This window comes from Monodelphis domestica, chromosome 6, assembly GCF_027887165.1.
Source record: "Monodelphis domestica isolate mMonDom1 chromosome 6, mMonDom1.pri, whole genome shotgun sequence".
NCBI lineage: Eukaryota > Metazoa > Chordata > Mammalia > Didelphimorphia > Didelphidae > Monodelphis > Monodelphis domestica.
The window spans coordinates 64,807,414-64,823,717 of record NC_077232.1 but is presented as its reverse complement, the minus strand read 5'-3'; the positions used below and the strand labels follow the sequence as shown (position 1 = coordinate 64,823,717).

At 47.1% G+C, this 16,304-nt stretch overlaps 1 protein-coding gene across 3 annotated transcripts in view; it reads left to right on the top strand.

Moving 5' to 3' along the window:
• The window catches only part of TUB (TUB bipartite transcription factor), a 143,111-nt gene that overhangs the window by 77,819 nt on the left and 48,988 nt on the right, over nucleotides 1-16,304 (top strand). For all 3 annotated transcript variants that reach the window (XM_007497049.3, XM_007497042.3, XM_056802157.1), the window contains exons 2-3: nucleotides 14,677-14,728; nucleotides 15,562-15,724. In XM_007497049.3, coding sequence (XP_007497111.1) covers nucleotides 14,677-14,728; nucleotides 15,562-15,724 — 215 coding nt within the window. The remainder of the gene's footprint in view (nucleotides 1-14,676; nucleotides 14,729-15,561; nucleotides 15,725-16,304) is intronic.

Here is a 16,304-nt window from a genome sequence, read left to right as displayed (position 1 = left end):
AGATTGGGCTTTGCAGCTGGCTTCCCCAGGGACCAAGGACAGACACCCCATCCTTGGCCAAGCGTGGCCTGCTTATACCTTCAGACCATCTCCATCCTCTACTCCTTTGGTAGGGCTCAAGAAAGCCCTCTGGGATCAGCTTTGAAAGGAACAAAGGAGCCTGGGGCTCTCCTGGCATCTTTCAACTACCGTGGAGTAAAATTCAATAAACATTTATTAAGGGTCTGCTAAGAGGCAAAGGACAGTGTCCTCCAGGAGCTAGCTCACTCCTTTCCCTGTGATCTCATGGATAAAGGGGTTTGAGATCCAAGGGAGGCATAGAATCCAGGACGCTATAGCCTGAGAGAGTCCTTAGAGGTAATAAAGTCTAATTCTTTTTTTGGTAGATGGGGAAACTGAGGCCAAGAGAAGGGAAGGGACTTGAGTCTTAGTTTCTGGTAGAATTGGGGCTCTCAGCTTCCCTGAAGTGTCCCTTCGGACCCAGGGTTGGGGCCACTTTTGGGAAGTGATCTATGGTGGTAGGAGCACGCCTGCTGGGCTCTGGGAGCCGGTGCATTGGCATGCGTCCCTGGATCCAACTTTCCCATGTCCGGGGCTTCCCAGAGACATTCTTCCTTCCCATGGAAAAGGCACCAGACACTGACCACCTGTCCTCTTTTCCCTGGGATTGTTCCATCTCGGAACAAGGAATCCTGGTGTCAAAGAACCTCCAGGACAGCGTGCCAGCACGCCTGGGTCTAGGTTTTCCTGCCCTGCTCCTTCTGGTGCCAGCCTACAGTTCTGCTGTTTTTAGTGAAACGAGTGGTTTTAAATAAAATCAGCGCTGGGAACACCACTCCACATTTCATCATCGGAGGCCAAAAATAAATCTTCGGCCCTTTCCTGGTGAAGTGTCCGGGTGTCCGTGGGGGTGGCAGGTGGCCAAGCGAAGGCATCCGGGCGGGGTTCCCAGAGCAAACTCTAGGAAATGACCGGTCCTGGCCTTCCAGCCAGGGTCCCCCTCCTGAGGTGGGCAGTGAGCCCGGCCCTCGGAGCCTCTCCTTGCAGGGTCATCCCTGGGCCCCGGGAAGGTCCTTACAGATGTTCCCTCTTTGGGGATGTGAAACGATGCCATAGCAAGCCGGGGCGTCCACCCCACTGACCCCTCCACTCCTTCCCCCCAGCTTGCTTTCTTGGCCGACTCATGTCACCCTCAGACTTCCCCAGGCCCTACGGGAATGAAATCGTTCGATTTAAGCCCAGCGTGGACAAATCTGCCTTCCCTTTCCTTCATTCGCCCAAGATACAATTGAGGTTAAAAACGCCCCTCAAAACCACCTCCCTGAACCCCTCTTCCTTCATCTTTAAACTGGGGATCTCCTCTGGAGAGCCGCCTCCCAGGGCTGCTGTGAGCGAGGTGTCTTGTAAACTGTGAAGTCCTGTATTGATTGAGACACAGAGGCATAATGATCTCTATTTGAACCCAGACAGAGTTTGTGCGGCTGCTGGGTCTGGGCCAGCCAGCTCTAGAATGAATGGACCCTCGGAGGGCTCCAATTCTGGCCCCGCAGGCTAACCTTGGCTTGCCTGTAAACCTCCGGCCCATTGCAGAATTGACACCCCGAAAGCCAGCCCTGCAGGATCCCCTCATCTTTTTTTTTTTTTTAGACTCAGTTTCACGTTAGAGTGAGGAGAGGAAAGTCGGGAAGGTGGGGAGGGAAGCTGGTTTTCTTGAACCTTCCACCAAGGTCCAGCTTGGCAGCATCCTCTCAGGCCCGGATCACAGAGCTGGAGACACAGGCCGGGTCCAGTGAACATTTTTGCACCTGTCGGGCCCAGCTGCCTGATCCAGCCACTTCCCTTGTTCACAAGCTGATGAGTCATCCTCAGGTTGGCGCTGCCCATGGGGGAGTGGCCCTTTCCTAGAATCCCATTTCACAGCTTTGCAGTATCCCCCCGCCGAGGAACAGCAGCCAATTCCCACCCCCGGGGAGAGAAAGGCCCCTCTGTTAGAGGGGCAGCTGGAAACTGAGAACCAGCCTCAGAGCCTTAGAAAATTCAATCCCTTCTTCCCACCCACCCCACTCGGTTTTCTTGGGGACTTCACTGCAGCGACATCAATGCCCTCTCTATTACTGCCAGGCTGTCATAATTCTTTTTTTGCCCCGGACCTGGCCTTTAACTGGGATGGGGAGCTCCCAGCTGAGGACACTCCCTTTACCCATGCTTGGGGACCCTGAGAGGGGAAGTGCTGTTTGGGATCACTCAGTTACTGGGAGTATCAGAGGCAGGACTGGAACCCAGGTCTTAATGCAGCCTCCTATTATAATTATTATCTCTATCAGCCACAGCAAACTCCCACTGGGGTAGAGAGAGAGCTGGCCTTGGAGTCAGAAAGACCTGAGCCACCTCTGATGCATACTGACCCTGTGACCTCAGATAAGTCATTTAATTTCTCAAGGAGCTAGGCAGTGCTCTAAAATAGAAATTTCAAGGAGTTTCCTTTACAATGAAATCACAAACTTTGTCCCTATCCCATCATAATTCTTCATGGTCTTCAGGTTTACAAAGAGTTGCCCTTACCACCACCCTGTAAGCCAGGGAGTAGAAGCTGGACCTTAGGGATCAGAGAACTAAAATTAGTTGCCTTAAGGCCACACCAAGTTAAATGTTAGAGCTGGAGACTTGGAACTTGTCTTTCTTCTTTTTTCCTTCCTTCCTTCCTTCCTTCCTTCCTTCCTTCCTTCCTTCCTTCCTTCCTTCCTTCCTTCCTTCCTTCCTTCCTTCCTTCCTTCCTTCCTTCCTTCCTTCCTTCCTTCCTTCCTTCCTTCCTTCCTTCCTTCCTCCTTCCCTACTTCCTTTCCCTACCCCTTTCCCTTCCTTCCTCCCTCCCTTCCTCCTTCCTTCTTAAATCAATATTATGTATTGGTTCCAAGGCAGAAGAGCAATAAGGGCTAGGCAAAGGGCCTTAAGTGACTTGCCCAAGGTCACACAGCTAGGAAGTGTCAGGCCAGATTTGAGCCTTGTACCTCCTGTCTCTAAGTCTGGCTCTCTATCCACTGAGCCACCTGGCTGCTCCTCAATCTAGTGATCTTCTGAGCCTGGTCCTAGAGGTACCTGTCTACCATATTGCTTTGGGAGCAGGGCCCAAGTGTGACTGGGCTTTATACTGAAATCTAGCATTCTGGCCCTTTTGAGTTTCAGAGCTTCTCTCCTTCTTCCCCACAACCCCATGTCCATTACAAAGTTCTAGATTCAGGGTTTCTGGGTTCTCTCCTTCCCACCCAAAACAAATATTGTTGGGTCTGGCTGGTGCCTCTCAGGCTCATGGAGCTTTTAGAATGTGTCCTGCTCTGCTGAGGGGCTTCTCCCCATGATAGCTGTATGAGCCATTTCCCCTCCCCAAATGTTTTTCCCAAGCCCCTTACAGTCCAACTATAGATACTCCCCATCCTTGACATATTTATTCAGTTCTAGCTATGTCAGGTTCTCATTCACAGGAAGGGGAGGATTATTTCTTTATGTGGTCATGGTAAGCTTCGAGAAATAAATCATAGCATTAGGCTAATTGCTCTGCAAGCTGGTGGCCTTAAGGCTTCCAAGTGCAAACACACATCTCCTTGGCACATGCTGGCCTTGTTTCTTAGCAATCATATTGGCAGGTGGACATGGAGACTCCTGGCTGGCCAGGGGGCACCACGGTTCAACCTTTTCTTTGAAACGAAGGAAGACCAAATAGAGAGGGATGCAGTGGGGCTGGTCCAGCTTTTAAGTGGTCCAGCTTTTTATTTGCTTGCCAGTGGGCATGCTGTGGCCACCCATAGACCCTAGCTTCTTGAGAGCAAAGGTCTTTCCAGTTTTGTCCTTTGTTCCCAGCTCAGTGCCTGAAAATATTGATGAAATGAACTGGAGCTGGGTTGGCAGGAACATAGCCAGGCTATTGTCACCTCTCATCCCCTTTCCTAGGGACCATGAATGGTATTTTATTTGTAGCCTGATGATACACTTTGGGCAGCTACCTGGTACAGTAGATAGAGCCCTGGACCTGGAGTCAGGAAAGACTCATCTTCCTGAGTTCAAAGTGACTCTGGCCAAGTCACTTAATCCTTAACTATAAAATGAGCTGGAGAAGGAAATGGCAAACTACTTCAGTATCTTTGCCAAGAAAACCTCAAATGGGGTCATGAAGAGTCAGACACAACTGAAAGAGGACATCATGGGTTTTCAGCTATTTCTTTATCTCTTTGAACTGTAGCCTCCATTAAAAAAACAAACAAACCCCTTCCCTTCGGCCTTAGTATCAGTTCTAAGACAGAAAGGCAGTAAGGGCCAGGTAAATAGGATTAAGTGACTTTCCCAGGGTCACACCTTGGGGTAGTGTCTGAGGTCATATTTGAACCCAGATCTTCCCAACTCCAGGCCTGATCATCTGTCTATTGTGCTGCCTAGCTGCCCCTGTGACCTCCTTTAAGTCTGTGACCCCCCCAAAGTTTTATCTAAACTTTGTACCTCCCCAGGGTCTAGCAGCACACAGTAGGGCACTTAATGAACCTTGATTGACTAAACTGGAACCAAGGAGGCCAGTGGGAAACAGGGTCAGCAGAAGTCAGTGGGATGCCCAAATTGGAGAGCCAGCCAAGGGCAGAGATGGCTTGTAAGCTTGGTGAGACTTCTGGGCAGCAGAGACCTCCAGCAAAGTGGATGTTGGCAGTACCTTGTGGGAGCAGTCTCTTTAAGAGCTGCTTTGGCCTTTGGGACTCAGAGCCTGATGCCGGGCACCATAATGCCCGAATCTCTAACCCAAAGTGCCCAAAGGTAAGTGTGCAAACCTGGAAAAGCCATAGATTCAGCCTGAAAGACATGAGAGTCAGGGATCCACCTGGAATAATTCCTCCTCTTCCTGGGCTTGGCAAGGGTGATGCGGGTGGTCCCAGCCTGAAACCTGAAGTTGCTTTCTCAGTATTGCTGTCCTCAGTGCTGAAGGTGTGAACTTGCTAATATGGAAAGACAGAACAAGTCCTGGAAGTGTGTGTGTGGGGAGGCTCAGCTGGGCAGGGGGGAGTAGATAGAGCCTTTGGGGGCCATGGGGAAGCAGGGGTCAAGCTTCTGGCTTAGTTGCCCCAGCACCTATCTTATCATTCTCCCAGACTTTGATGTGCCCATAATGTGCTCTGCTCTACCAAAAGTATACGGCCATTCACCATGGCATGCCTTGTTTTACCTGGGCATTGGGAGGTGCTATGGCTGTCCCAGGATATGTGGAATTTCTCCCAGGAAAAATCATCATCCAGTGTGGAGAGGCTTTTCTTTCCCTCAAAATTTGGCTGTTTCCTTCTCCCCTGGCAGAGACCCGAGGTGGTTGTAGGATTTAGCAGGTGGTCTCTGGTAGGTCTGAGGTGCATGGGGTGCTTGGTTCTGCAGTTTATCTCTCTAGGTCCCCATCCCCTCTCACCCTGACCCAGCTGGCCACAGTTATAGAAGTAGAGCTGAAAAGGATTGGAGAGGTCTTTGAGGCCAACCCTCTCATTTTACTGATAAAAAACGAAGCTCACAAACTTGTTCAAGGACAGCTTTTTTATTAAGCTCTTAACGGTAGATCTGGCACTGGGCTGGGGGCTGAGAATCCAAAGAAAGGCTGAAACCACCCTTGCCTTCAAGGAGCTTACATTCTAATCGACAGGTAGTAAGGGAAGTGGCCCTCTGGCCTCATTGTTTAGATAGTCGCCATATACCCCACTCCTTCCCCAGTTATCCAGAATACAGAGAGGCTGCTTCTATATAGAACCTGCCGGTGGGAGATGGGAGGAAAGAGGGGGCTAGAAGCTATAGACTAAAATCCTGGCCTAGCCCACAGCTCAATTTCTTTTTTCCTTTTTTTCCTTTCTCTTCCCTCCTCCTCTCTCCCCCTGCTTTCCAAAGTGTAATAGAGTTCTAGGAGTCTTCCCCTGGCTGGTCTATATCCAAATCACCTTAAAGGTCTAGTGTTCCCTTCCATGCTGGAGAAATGTTTTTTACTATCAGTTTTGTGTCTGAGGACACTACTGGGCCTGTGAAATCCCATTAAGACAGGAAGCGAGGAGCACAGGCTGGTGTTTTTAGTAAGCCCAAGTGTTTCTGCTTGGACGGGCTGTTCATCAGGCTCTTACACATCCCCCAGAAGAGTCGTTTTTAATTGAATTCTTAGGAATGGTAGAATGAGTGAGAACTGCCAAACATGGAGGAGGGAGAGAGTAAGCAGGCTTTTTTTTAGGGGGGAAGGAAAAAGAGAGAGAGAGAGACAGACTGAGACACACACACGTATCTTAGCACATTTGCACCTGCCCTCTTTGAAGGCAGTATCCAAGCAGAAGCTTTGATCTCTTGGTTACTTAGGTGAATTATGCTTTCACACATAGATCAAGGAGAAGTAGGAAAATCTCAGAGCTAGAAGAGACCTAAGAGCCTATCTCGTCCAGTTCAAAACCAATCTCCCTCTCTGTGGGTTCAGGATCCTTCTCTAAAACATTCATGTCAGGTCTTTTTCCAGCTCCTGCTAGAGCATCTTTAGGGGTAGGAAATGTGCTTCCTAACCAGTGTGTTCAGTTCCATTTGTGGTTCTGCCCCTTTCAAATTATTATCCTTGTATCTTACCTCTTTTGTTCCTTATATTAGCCCCATGAAGTAAGTGCTAATGTTATTCCCTTTTTTACAGATTGTAGAAACTTTGAGATAACATGTGAAGTGCTTTTGTAAACCTTAATGTGCTCTATCAATGCTGATTGTTATTATAGTTGTTTTTATGAAATGACTTGATCACATAAGTAGTTTAGATGGGGAAATAGTGTTCAGTCTTGGGTTTTCTTTTCTTTTTATTATCATGCAAAACCCACTTCCATATTGGTCATTGTTGTAAGAGGACACTCATACAAACCCCAAACCCCAAAATAAAACCATAATATACTGATGTGAAAGATAGTATGCTTTGATCTGCATCCATATGACTCCAACAGTTGTTTGTCTGGAAGCCTTGGGTCTTCTTGATGCCAAATCCAGCTAGCTGCCTCATTAATAACAATATTAATAATTACTCACATTAATGTAATGCTTTAAGGTTTACAAAGTAAAGTACTCCTATTTGGAGAGGACTTGTTCTTAAAAAACTTAGCTTTGGGTCCTAGCTCTGCCCCTTAGTAGCCTTGAATTTGAGCTGAGTCATTTCCTCGTGCTGAGAGTCAGTTTCCTTCTCTGTCAAATAAGACTGATCATAGCCACCTGTGTCACAGGGGTGTTTTAAGGACTACATTTATAAATTGTAAATGTGAATTGTTACTGTATTCATTCTAAATCTGCCTTCTTGGAATCTTCCCTTTTTTATTGCTACTGCTACATCATACTTACCTAGCTCTGCCCTCTGGAGCCAGGTGGAACAACCCTAAGTCCTTTCCCTGTCTCACAGCCCTCCAGCTATTTAAGATTAGCTTCATATTTATTCTCTTCTGCTTTTCTGGCCAAGTTCCTTCTCTCTGGACCTATTGAGTGGGGGCCTAGATAATACTAAGAACATGGAAAGCAGTTTTGTGGCAGCCTACCCTGGGCAGTAAAGCACAGGTTGGGCAGAGAGAGTGTGCCACTATAGCCTGAGTGGGGTGGGACAGAATGACAATCTACTCAGTTATGTGAAAGGGCCTGATGGAAGCCAACAGTAGCTGAGAGCTCAGGCAGTGGGAGCTGTGACTTCTGCCTAATTAAGCTCGATGAGATGTCATCAACCAGGGCAACATGGGTTGATAAAGCAAACTGACCTTGTGCCATGGGTGATGGATATTTCCCTTCACCTGGTGATGTTGCCATGTTTGGGACCTCTTGCCTCTGCATTGTTCCTTTGGTGACTGTGCCCTTCCCTTCCTTGTCATACATGTAGGATTTGAGAGCCTTTTGGCATTTAGAGGACAAATGTCAATTTATAATGGTCAGACTAGAAGCCATAAGAAGGATGAACAGGATTCTGAATGGATGAAAGGAAAGACATTCCCAGGGGTATTTGGGAAAAGATAGAGAGAAAACATTTTCCTTTACATGAACATATAGTGCTTTATAGTTTCCAAAGTGCTCTCTAATTTCAAATAGTAATCATTTATGTTCCTTTATAATTTACAATGCATTTTCCTCTCACAAAGGTCCTCTGAGACAAGCAGGACAGAGATCATCAACCCTGTTTACAGAACAAAAGCTGAGGCTCACTAAGGGGAAGTGACTTAAGGTCATTTAGTGAGTCAAGGATAGAACTAAGACAATAAAGATTATGTACATGTATGTTTACATATATAAACTATATATCATACTTATACACATCTATCTTTGTCTGTCTGTCCATCCTATTTATTTTTAAAGTCTCCAAATCCCCTTCTTGATAACAATCCTGTGAGACAGGCATTTCAGATATCTTTAGCTTCATTTTACAGATGAGGAAATGGATACAGACAGTTATAGTGGCCCACCTAAGTAAATATACTAATAAATATCAGAGCTGGGATTTGAACCAAGGTCTTGTCCGACTTTGGTCCAGCACTCTTTGCGTTGCCTCTCTGTTATCTCAAGGGCTGGAAGCCAAGTCTTTTGAGTTCTAGGCTAGGGGAGGCTTTTCCCACTGGACCTTGCTGTATTGATGCCAGTAGGGTACCCAAGACCAAAAAGTATCTGGTGCCATAACCACATACCGACTTTATACCAGACAAGATTTCCTGAGCCCAGATTCCTCTATCAATTGTTTCATCCTGGTGCATGGCCATTTGACCTTGGCCTTTGAAATTTTATTTGAGTGCCATTTAAAATCAAACACAGCTCTCTCTCATTTGTAATGGGAACCATGCCCTGTGCAGGGAGCTTCAATGGAGAACTGCAGCTTGGGCACACAGCCTCCCTCCCCCTCCACCCCTGGGGATGTGCAGCAGGCCAGGACCTGTGTTCGATTCAATTATGCCAAACTTATCAAGAGGCAAAATGAATTAGCCCCCTTGCTGCCTCAGGCTGCTGCTGTTGCGCCCACACACAGCCTAATGTTGGGGTGGGAGGGGAGCTTTCAGCCCTCACTTCTAAGGTGAGGGGGAGGAGCATAGAGTAGGGGGTGTTCTTTGGCTTCTTTGACTTTGAGGCTCCCTTGAGTCACATGCTAAGCTCTCCTTGGAGGGAGGGGGCTACATCTGTGGGGAATTTAGTCTAATGGGCAGCCCCTTCTTGAAGTCATCTGGTCCATCCTTCCTCCTGCTGTTGTCACTGTGACTGACTCTAACTCAGGCCAGAGGGATAATATTCCCTCCTTGTCCAGAGAAGGAGGTTCCAGGTGGTCACTTAGGAATCATTCCAGGCTCTTTTACCCCTAGGGGCTATGACATTCTTTAGCTCAAGCTTGAGCCAAGGGCTGACTGCCTGTAATTAGAGGATGAGCCCTCAGAATATTCCAAGAGGGACCTTAAGAAAGCATCTGATTTGCCTCTTTCCATTTTAGAGAGGAGGTAACCAGAGCAGGAAGGAGAGAGAGAGAGAGAGAGAGACAGACAGACAGACAGAGATAGAGACAGAGAGATAGAAACAGTATGTATGTGTGTAGGGGGAGATTCGCTTCATTTGGTCATGGAGTGATTCATGGCAGAACCTGGACTAGAACTCAGGACTCTGTATACCCTTTCCAAGGATCTTTTCATCAACGCCAGGGAGCCCAGTAGCCATTATTTGGCACAGCCTTGAAACACCCTGTAGGAAGCAGGATGACACATTGGGTATTTGGGGACTTGAGTTCAAATTACAACTTTTGTATCTCTTACCTGGGTGACCATTTGGCCCTGTTTTCTCATCTGAAGTAAATGACCTCTGAGGTCCCTCTCAACTTTAAAATCATGATTCTCATAAGCTGAGAATAAATATATAATGTTTCCTGGACAAGGGTTTAGGTATCTTCCTAGCCTGTGGTTTATTTATCTGATTTCAGATGCTGGACTGGGTTGCAGTAAGAATGACCTTCTGGGGAAGTCCTGTGTTCTCCTAGAATGGGTTCTCTTTTATGGGTTGGTGCCCCTCTGATTCCTCTTCCTGGAGGTAGAGGGGGAGATATGTTTGCCAGGGGCCTCACTCTCATCCTGGCTTCTTCCTGAACTTCATAAAAGTTTGACAAATGGAAATGATGAGGTATTGACCACATCATTGTAGGGTGTTATTATGATAATATAATAATAATAAAAATGTCAAAGAGAATAGGATTCAGGACAGAATCTTGCTGTACTCCCTTAAAGGCAATTCCAGGCTGACATTTATACATTAAAATCACCACTTTGTCAGTGAACCTCCATTCTTTCTACCTGATAAAAATCTTGTGTATCTGTTTTTGGTGATCCCCTGACTGGGAGCATCCTGATGGTCAAAGAGGATATTGTACTGTTCCTACACTAGACTATATATAAGTGGCTTTCTAAACGTTCAGAGATAAATAAAAAGAAAGATATTAGAGAAGGATGGGAAACTTCGACTAATGAAAAAAGAACAATTCAATCAAGATTGAAAAAACGAAAAGAGTTTGAAAAGACTCATGTGGTTGCATAAGGATCTCTCTGATATTTAACGAAAAGAGAAGAAATAAAAAAAAATAATCAGGGGGCAGATTATCAAGGAAGAAGACAAGAGGGATCAGGACATATCATAGTCATGTCAGGAAGTCTTAAAGGCAGGGTGATCTGAACTTTCAGGAAACTATTAGCTATTGCCAATGGCAACAGCAAGGGCTTTTGGGTTATGATGGGGTCCAGAAAAATGTAATAAGGGACATGAGATAATATTCAAGAACATTCAAGAAGAATATTCAAGAACAACCAAGAGAAAGCAGACCTCATCATCTTTAATTTTGCTTCCATTTTCTTTAACAAGAAAAGTAATTTTCCTATTGGAGAAAGGATTGGAAAAAACAGCTAAATGAAAATTGGAATTCCAAGGTAGATTGTACTGAGTTCAAATCTCTAGGCTATGTAAATAACTCTCCCAGGGTCCTGAAAGAACTTATTTTAAAGCCTCTTTCAGGGTTCTCTAAGGAAGTGTGAGAAAGCAGTGGTGCCACAGAACTGGACATGGACAAGTTTTTGCTGATTTCCAAAAAGGAGAAGGTGGATTCTACAAGATCTAAGTACCAATAGCTTGACATTGACCTCTGGGTAAATTTCTAGAACAGTTATTGAGCGAATGATTTGTGAGCACTTCAGAAGGGTAATCACTGAGAACTAGCATGGGTTGATCAAGCAATAAATCATTACTTTATCTTTGAACAATTGCATTTGCTTCTTATCTGATTTAACTGTTACCAATTTTGACCCTCTCCAGTTGCTGCTTTCCTGCCAGATTATCTATCTTAGACAAAGCTCTAATCATGTTACTCCTGTTCTGAATCCTTATATGGCTGTTTCTACTGAATAAAGTCCAGAATTCTCATACTGGCTTTCATGGCTCCCCAGAATCTGACTCCAGCTTACCTATTTGACAAAAAATCTCTCATGATTTTCTTGTGGCCAAGATGTAAACGCTAAGAAAGTACATTTGGTTTTGCAATTGGATAAGTGACAGAGTGGTAATTTTAACAAATAAATGTCAACTTGGAGTTGTCTCTAAGGGAGTATTACAAGGTCCTATCCTGGGTCCTGCTCTTTTTTTTAAATTAAAAAAGTTTTTATTATGACTTAGATAAGAGGTTCTTAACCTGAGGTCTACAAACTGCTTAGATTTCACAAACCCCATGTTAGATTTCAGAGGGTTTATGAACTTGGATGGGGGAAAAATTTTCCCATTTTTGCCACCAACCTCTAAATGGAAATTTTTCATTTCCTTCAATTTTGAATGTAGGGAACAATCTTTTATTCTGAGAAGGGATCCCTAGGCTTCACAGACTGCCAGAGGAGTCCATGACACAAAAAGGTTAAGAACCTATGGCTTGGATAGATGAAGGCATAGCTGGCATGCTTACCTACACTGCTGAGCCTTACATGAAACAAGTAGTGGGGATAGCTAATACATACACAAGAACCTGTCTCCAAATATATCTCAGTGGGCTAGAGCAGTGGATTGGATCTAATAAGATGCCATTTAATAGAGATGAATGTAATGCCCCTGGCTTCGAGTAAAACAATAATGATATGATGGAGAGGCATAGCTGGAGAAATGCTAGTTTTAAAAAAGCTTGGTGTTTTATTGGACTGCAAGGTCAGTGTCTGATTCACCTGTTGACAGTAGCAAAGAAACCAAAACCAAAACAAAGACCCCTGAAAAAACTGCTAGACCCCAAGACTACATGAGTAGGGCCTTGGGAGGGGACAGTTGCATTGAGCTCTGCCTTGATCAGACCACCCCTGGAGTTGTGGGTTCTGTTTGGGGCACCACATTTAGCAGGGACCCTGATAAATGAGCATAGCATAGCTAGGGGATAGTGACCAAGATGGTACTACATGGCAACTGGCTGAAGCAACTGCAGATGTTTATCCTGGACGAGAGAAGATTTTAGGGTTGTGGGGAGGACTGGCATGATAGCTATTTTCAAGTATTTGGAAGACAGAGATGCTTGATAGGGATTAGCTTTGTTCCTCTTGGGAGTGATGGCTAGAAGTTACAAGGAAACAGATTTCCACTTGACATATGGGCGAACTTCACAGTAGGAGCTGACTGAAAATAGAATGAGTGGCTTTGGGAAGTAGCTAGTTCTCTGGGTCTAGAATTGTTCAAGCAAGGGTGGAGTAAGTGCCTCTCAGGGATGGTGCAAAGGAAAATCTGGGCTTAGAGATCTCTTCTGTGCAGAAAAATGAGTCTTGACTTTTTCCTTAACATGTCAACAAGGATCAATGCTTCTTAGGTATCATGAGCTTAGGAAAGGCTGAGGGAATGATGTCCATGTCTAGCCTGCCTGCCTGCCTCCCTCTCTCCCTTCCTTCCTTCCTTCCTTCCTTCCTTCCTTCCTTCCTTCCTTCCTTCCTTCCTTCCTTCCTTCCTTCCTTCCTTCCTTCCTTCCTTCCTTCCTTCCTTCCTTCCTTCCTTCCTTCCTTCCTTCCTTCCTTCCTTCCTTCCTTCCTTCCTTCCTTCCTTCCTTCCTTCCTTCCCTTCCCTCCCTCTCTCCCTCCCTCCCTCCCTCCCTCCCTCCCTCCCTTCCTTCCTTCCTTCCTTCCTTCCTTCCTTCCTTCCTTCCCTCCTTCCCTTCCCTTCCCTCCCTCCCTCCCTCCCTCCCTCCCTCCCTCCCTCCCTCCCTTCCTTCCTTCCTTCCTTCCTTCCTTCCTTCCTTCCTTCCTTCCTTCCTTCCTTCCTTCCTTCCTTCCTTCCTTCCTTCCTTCCTTCCTTCCTTCCTTCCTTCCTTCCTTCCCTTCCTTCCTTCCCTCCTTCCCTTCCTCCTTCCCTCCTTCCCTTCCTTCCTTCCTCCCTTCCCTCCCTCCCTCCCTCCCTCCCTCCCTTCCTTCCTTCCTTCCTTCCTTCCTTCTTTCCTTCCTTCCTTCCTTCCTTCCTTCCTTCCTTCCTTCCTTCCTTCCTTCCTTCCTTCCTTCCTTCCTTCCTTCCTCCCTCCCTCCCTCCCTCCCTCCCTCCCTCCCTCCCTCCCTCCCTCCCTTCCTTCCTTCCTTCCTTCCTTCCTTCCTTCCTTCCTTCCTTCCTTCCTTCCTTCCTTCCTTCCTTCCTTCCTTCCTTCCTTCCTTCCTTCCTTCCTTCCTTCCTTCCTATTTCCCTCCTTTCCTCCATCCCTCACTCCCTCCTTTCCTCACTCCCTCCCTCCCTCCATCCCTCCTCTGTCTCTCTGCCTCTGTCTTTCTGTCTGGATTTACCTTCCATCTTAGAATCAATACTGAATATCATTTCCACGACAGAAGAGCAGTAAGGGCTAGGCATTTGTGGTTAAGTGATTTGCCTAGGCTCACAGAACTAGAAAGTGTCTGAGGCCAGATTTGAACCCATCTCCCAGGCTCTCCCATCTCCAGGCCAATCCACTGAGCCACATAGCCGTCCCTAGGCCCAGCCTTTCTATGGAGCGGACCCTGCCTCTGTGTGTTTATGGGTCCTTGTGTTCTTTGTGACCAAACAGAGCAAGTCTAACCCTTTCAGCCTTCCTTGAAGATTGCCATCATGTGCTAGACGTCTTCCTCCGATCATTCCCCCACAACATGGTTTCCAGGCCTCTTCCTGTCTTGATCACCCTCCTCTGGACATTCTCCAGTATGTCTGTCCTTAGAATATGGGGCTCAGACCTGCCCACAGAATGTGCTTCCAGAGTTTGGGCAGAGGATGGGAGGAGGCGACATGTGCGCCTTCTGGATGCTCTGCCTGGGTCGGTCCTTTCTTTTTTGGGGTTGTCATGTCACACTGCCGAGTCTTTTTCTTGACAACATGACCTTGTTCTTTATGTGTTTTGCTTTTTGACCCCAAGAAAAGGACTCTACTTTTGTTTCCATTCAATCCCATCTCATTAGAGGTGCTTCGGCCTTCTGGCATGTCCATTTTTTGTCTATCAGCCTCTTATTCGTTGCTTTGGTCGACAACCTTCCCCTGTGTCCCCCAACTCCATGTGCATCGTCCCTTGATGGAAACTCTGGTTATGCCCTTCCCAGAGACCATCCCCAAGTCTCTTGGGAGGCCAGGCTATGGGACGTTGGCCCTTTGGGGAAGCTGAGAATTAGGCCTTCTGGAGCTGACGTGTCCTCATCTCTTCCTTGACAGTGTTTTGGACGATGAAGGCAACACCCTACGGCAGCAGAAACTTGAGAGGCAGGTGAGTAGGAGGAGGGGGACGGAGCGGACCCTGGGGGAGCAGGGTGTGAGTGACAGAGGCAGCCGAATCCTGGGGTCCCAGATCTGGAGTGGGAAGTCCAACCCCTTTATTTCACAGAAGCCCAGAGTGGGGAGGCCACTTACTCAACATTATGCAGGGAGCCTGAGCAAATCACTGAACCCCACTTGTCTAGCCCTAACTGGTCTTCTGACTTAGAAGATGAGAGTTTAAAAAAATAGAGTTGCCCAGAGCACGGAGAGCTTAAGTGACTGGCTTAGTCACTGGGCCAAGTCTGGGTCAGAGGCAGGATTGGACCCCGGCTCTCCCTGACCCTCCTACAGCCCACTGACCATCTTAACTTCGGTCTGCATTCAGCAAAGCCTCTTCCACCCTCTCCTCCCACCAACATCATAGTCTTGGCATTTAGCCACTCTGTCCCAAGCCCAGCCCATTCCCCCAGCCCTGCCGGCTTCTCTGAGTGACCACAGCATCCCTCGGACCAGGGAAATGCTCGAGCATCGTCCAGTGCATGAGAGACACAGCGACGATGGGGTCAGACCTTGGGGTCCACGCTAGAGTTTCCTCCTTCAGAGGCAGGCCAGGATGGCGTCCCATCCATCCGACTAGAGCCTTTCCAAGACTCCAGACAATGACCCCAGAGTTTCCCTAGTGCTGGGGGAGTCTTCAGTGTGAAGACAAAGACAGATCTGCCTTACTTTCAGGAAAGTGTCACGGTCTGAAGGGAGAGAGCCCTGGCCTCAGAGGCCCTGTCTGAGGGGAAGGACCTGGCTCTGGCCCCATAACACCTCCCTGGCTTTGCTTCGTGTCTCTAGAGGGCTCTGTTGGAGCAAAAGCAAAAGAAGAAGCGCCAGGAGCCCTTGATGGTTCAGTCCAACCCCGACAGTCGCACGAGGACACGCCGGGCTCGGCAGTCGGAGGAGCAGGCCCCGCTCGTGGAATCCTACCTTCACAGCAACAGCAGCACCAGCTACCATGGTATTCAGGCTGCCCAGGGCCAGTGCCCAGGGGCTTTGGGTTACTGGTACTGATCCTGCTGGGAGTGGGATTATGGTGGGACAAGGAACCGGAACTGGGGTCAGAGCAGCCCAGCGTTTTCTCCTGTTGGGTTTGGGGGAAGGAAGGGACAGACATTTATTAAACACCTACTGTGTTCAGGCACTTGCAAATATTTGATACAACAATCCTGGGAAGTAGGTGCCATTATCACCACCATTTTATAGCTGAGGAATCTGAGGCAAATAGAAGTTAAATGACTTGTCCAGGGTCACACAGCTAGGACGTATCTAAGGTCAGATTTGAACTTATGACCTTCCATCTCTAGATCTGGCTTTCAATCCACTGAGCTACCCATTTGCTCCTTAGTTTGCCATTTCTTAACAAAGAAGAGATAGCTGTTCTAGCATCAGTCATCTGAAACCAATATGGTTCACTGAATGTCTTCATCGTTTTCATTGTATTTATTACAAATTATATTCTACTCGTTCTACTTTCTTTTCACTGAATCAGTTCTTGCTTATCTTTGTGTTTTCTGAATTCCTCACATTTACATGCACTC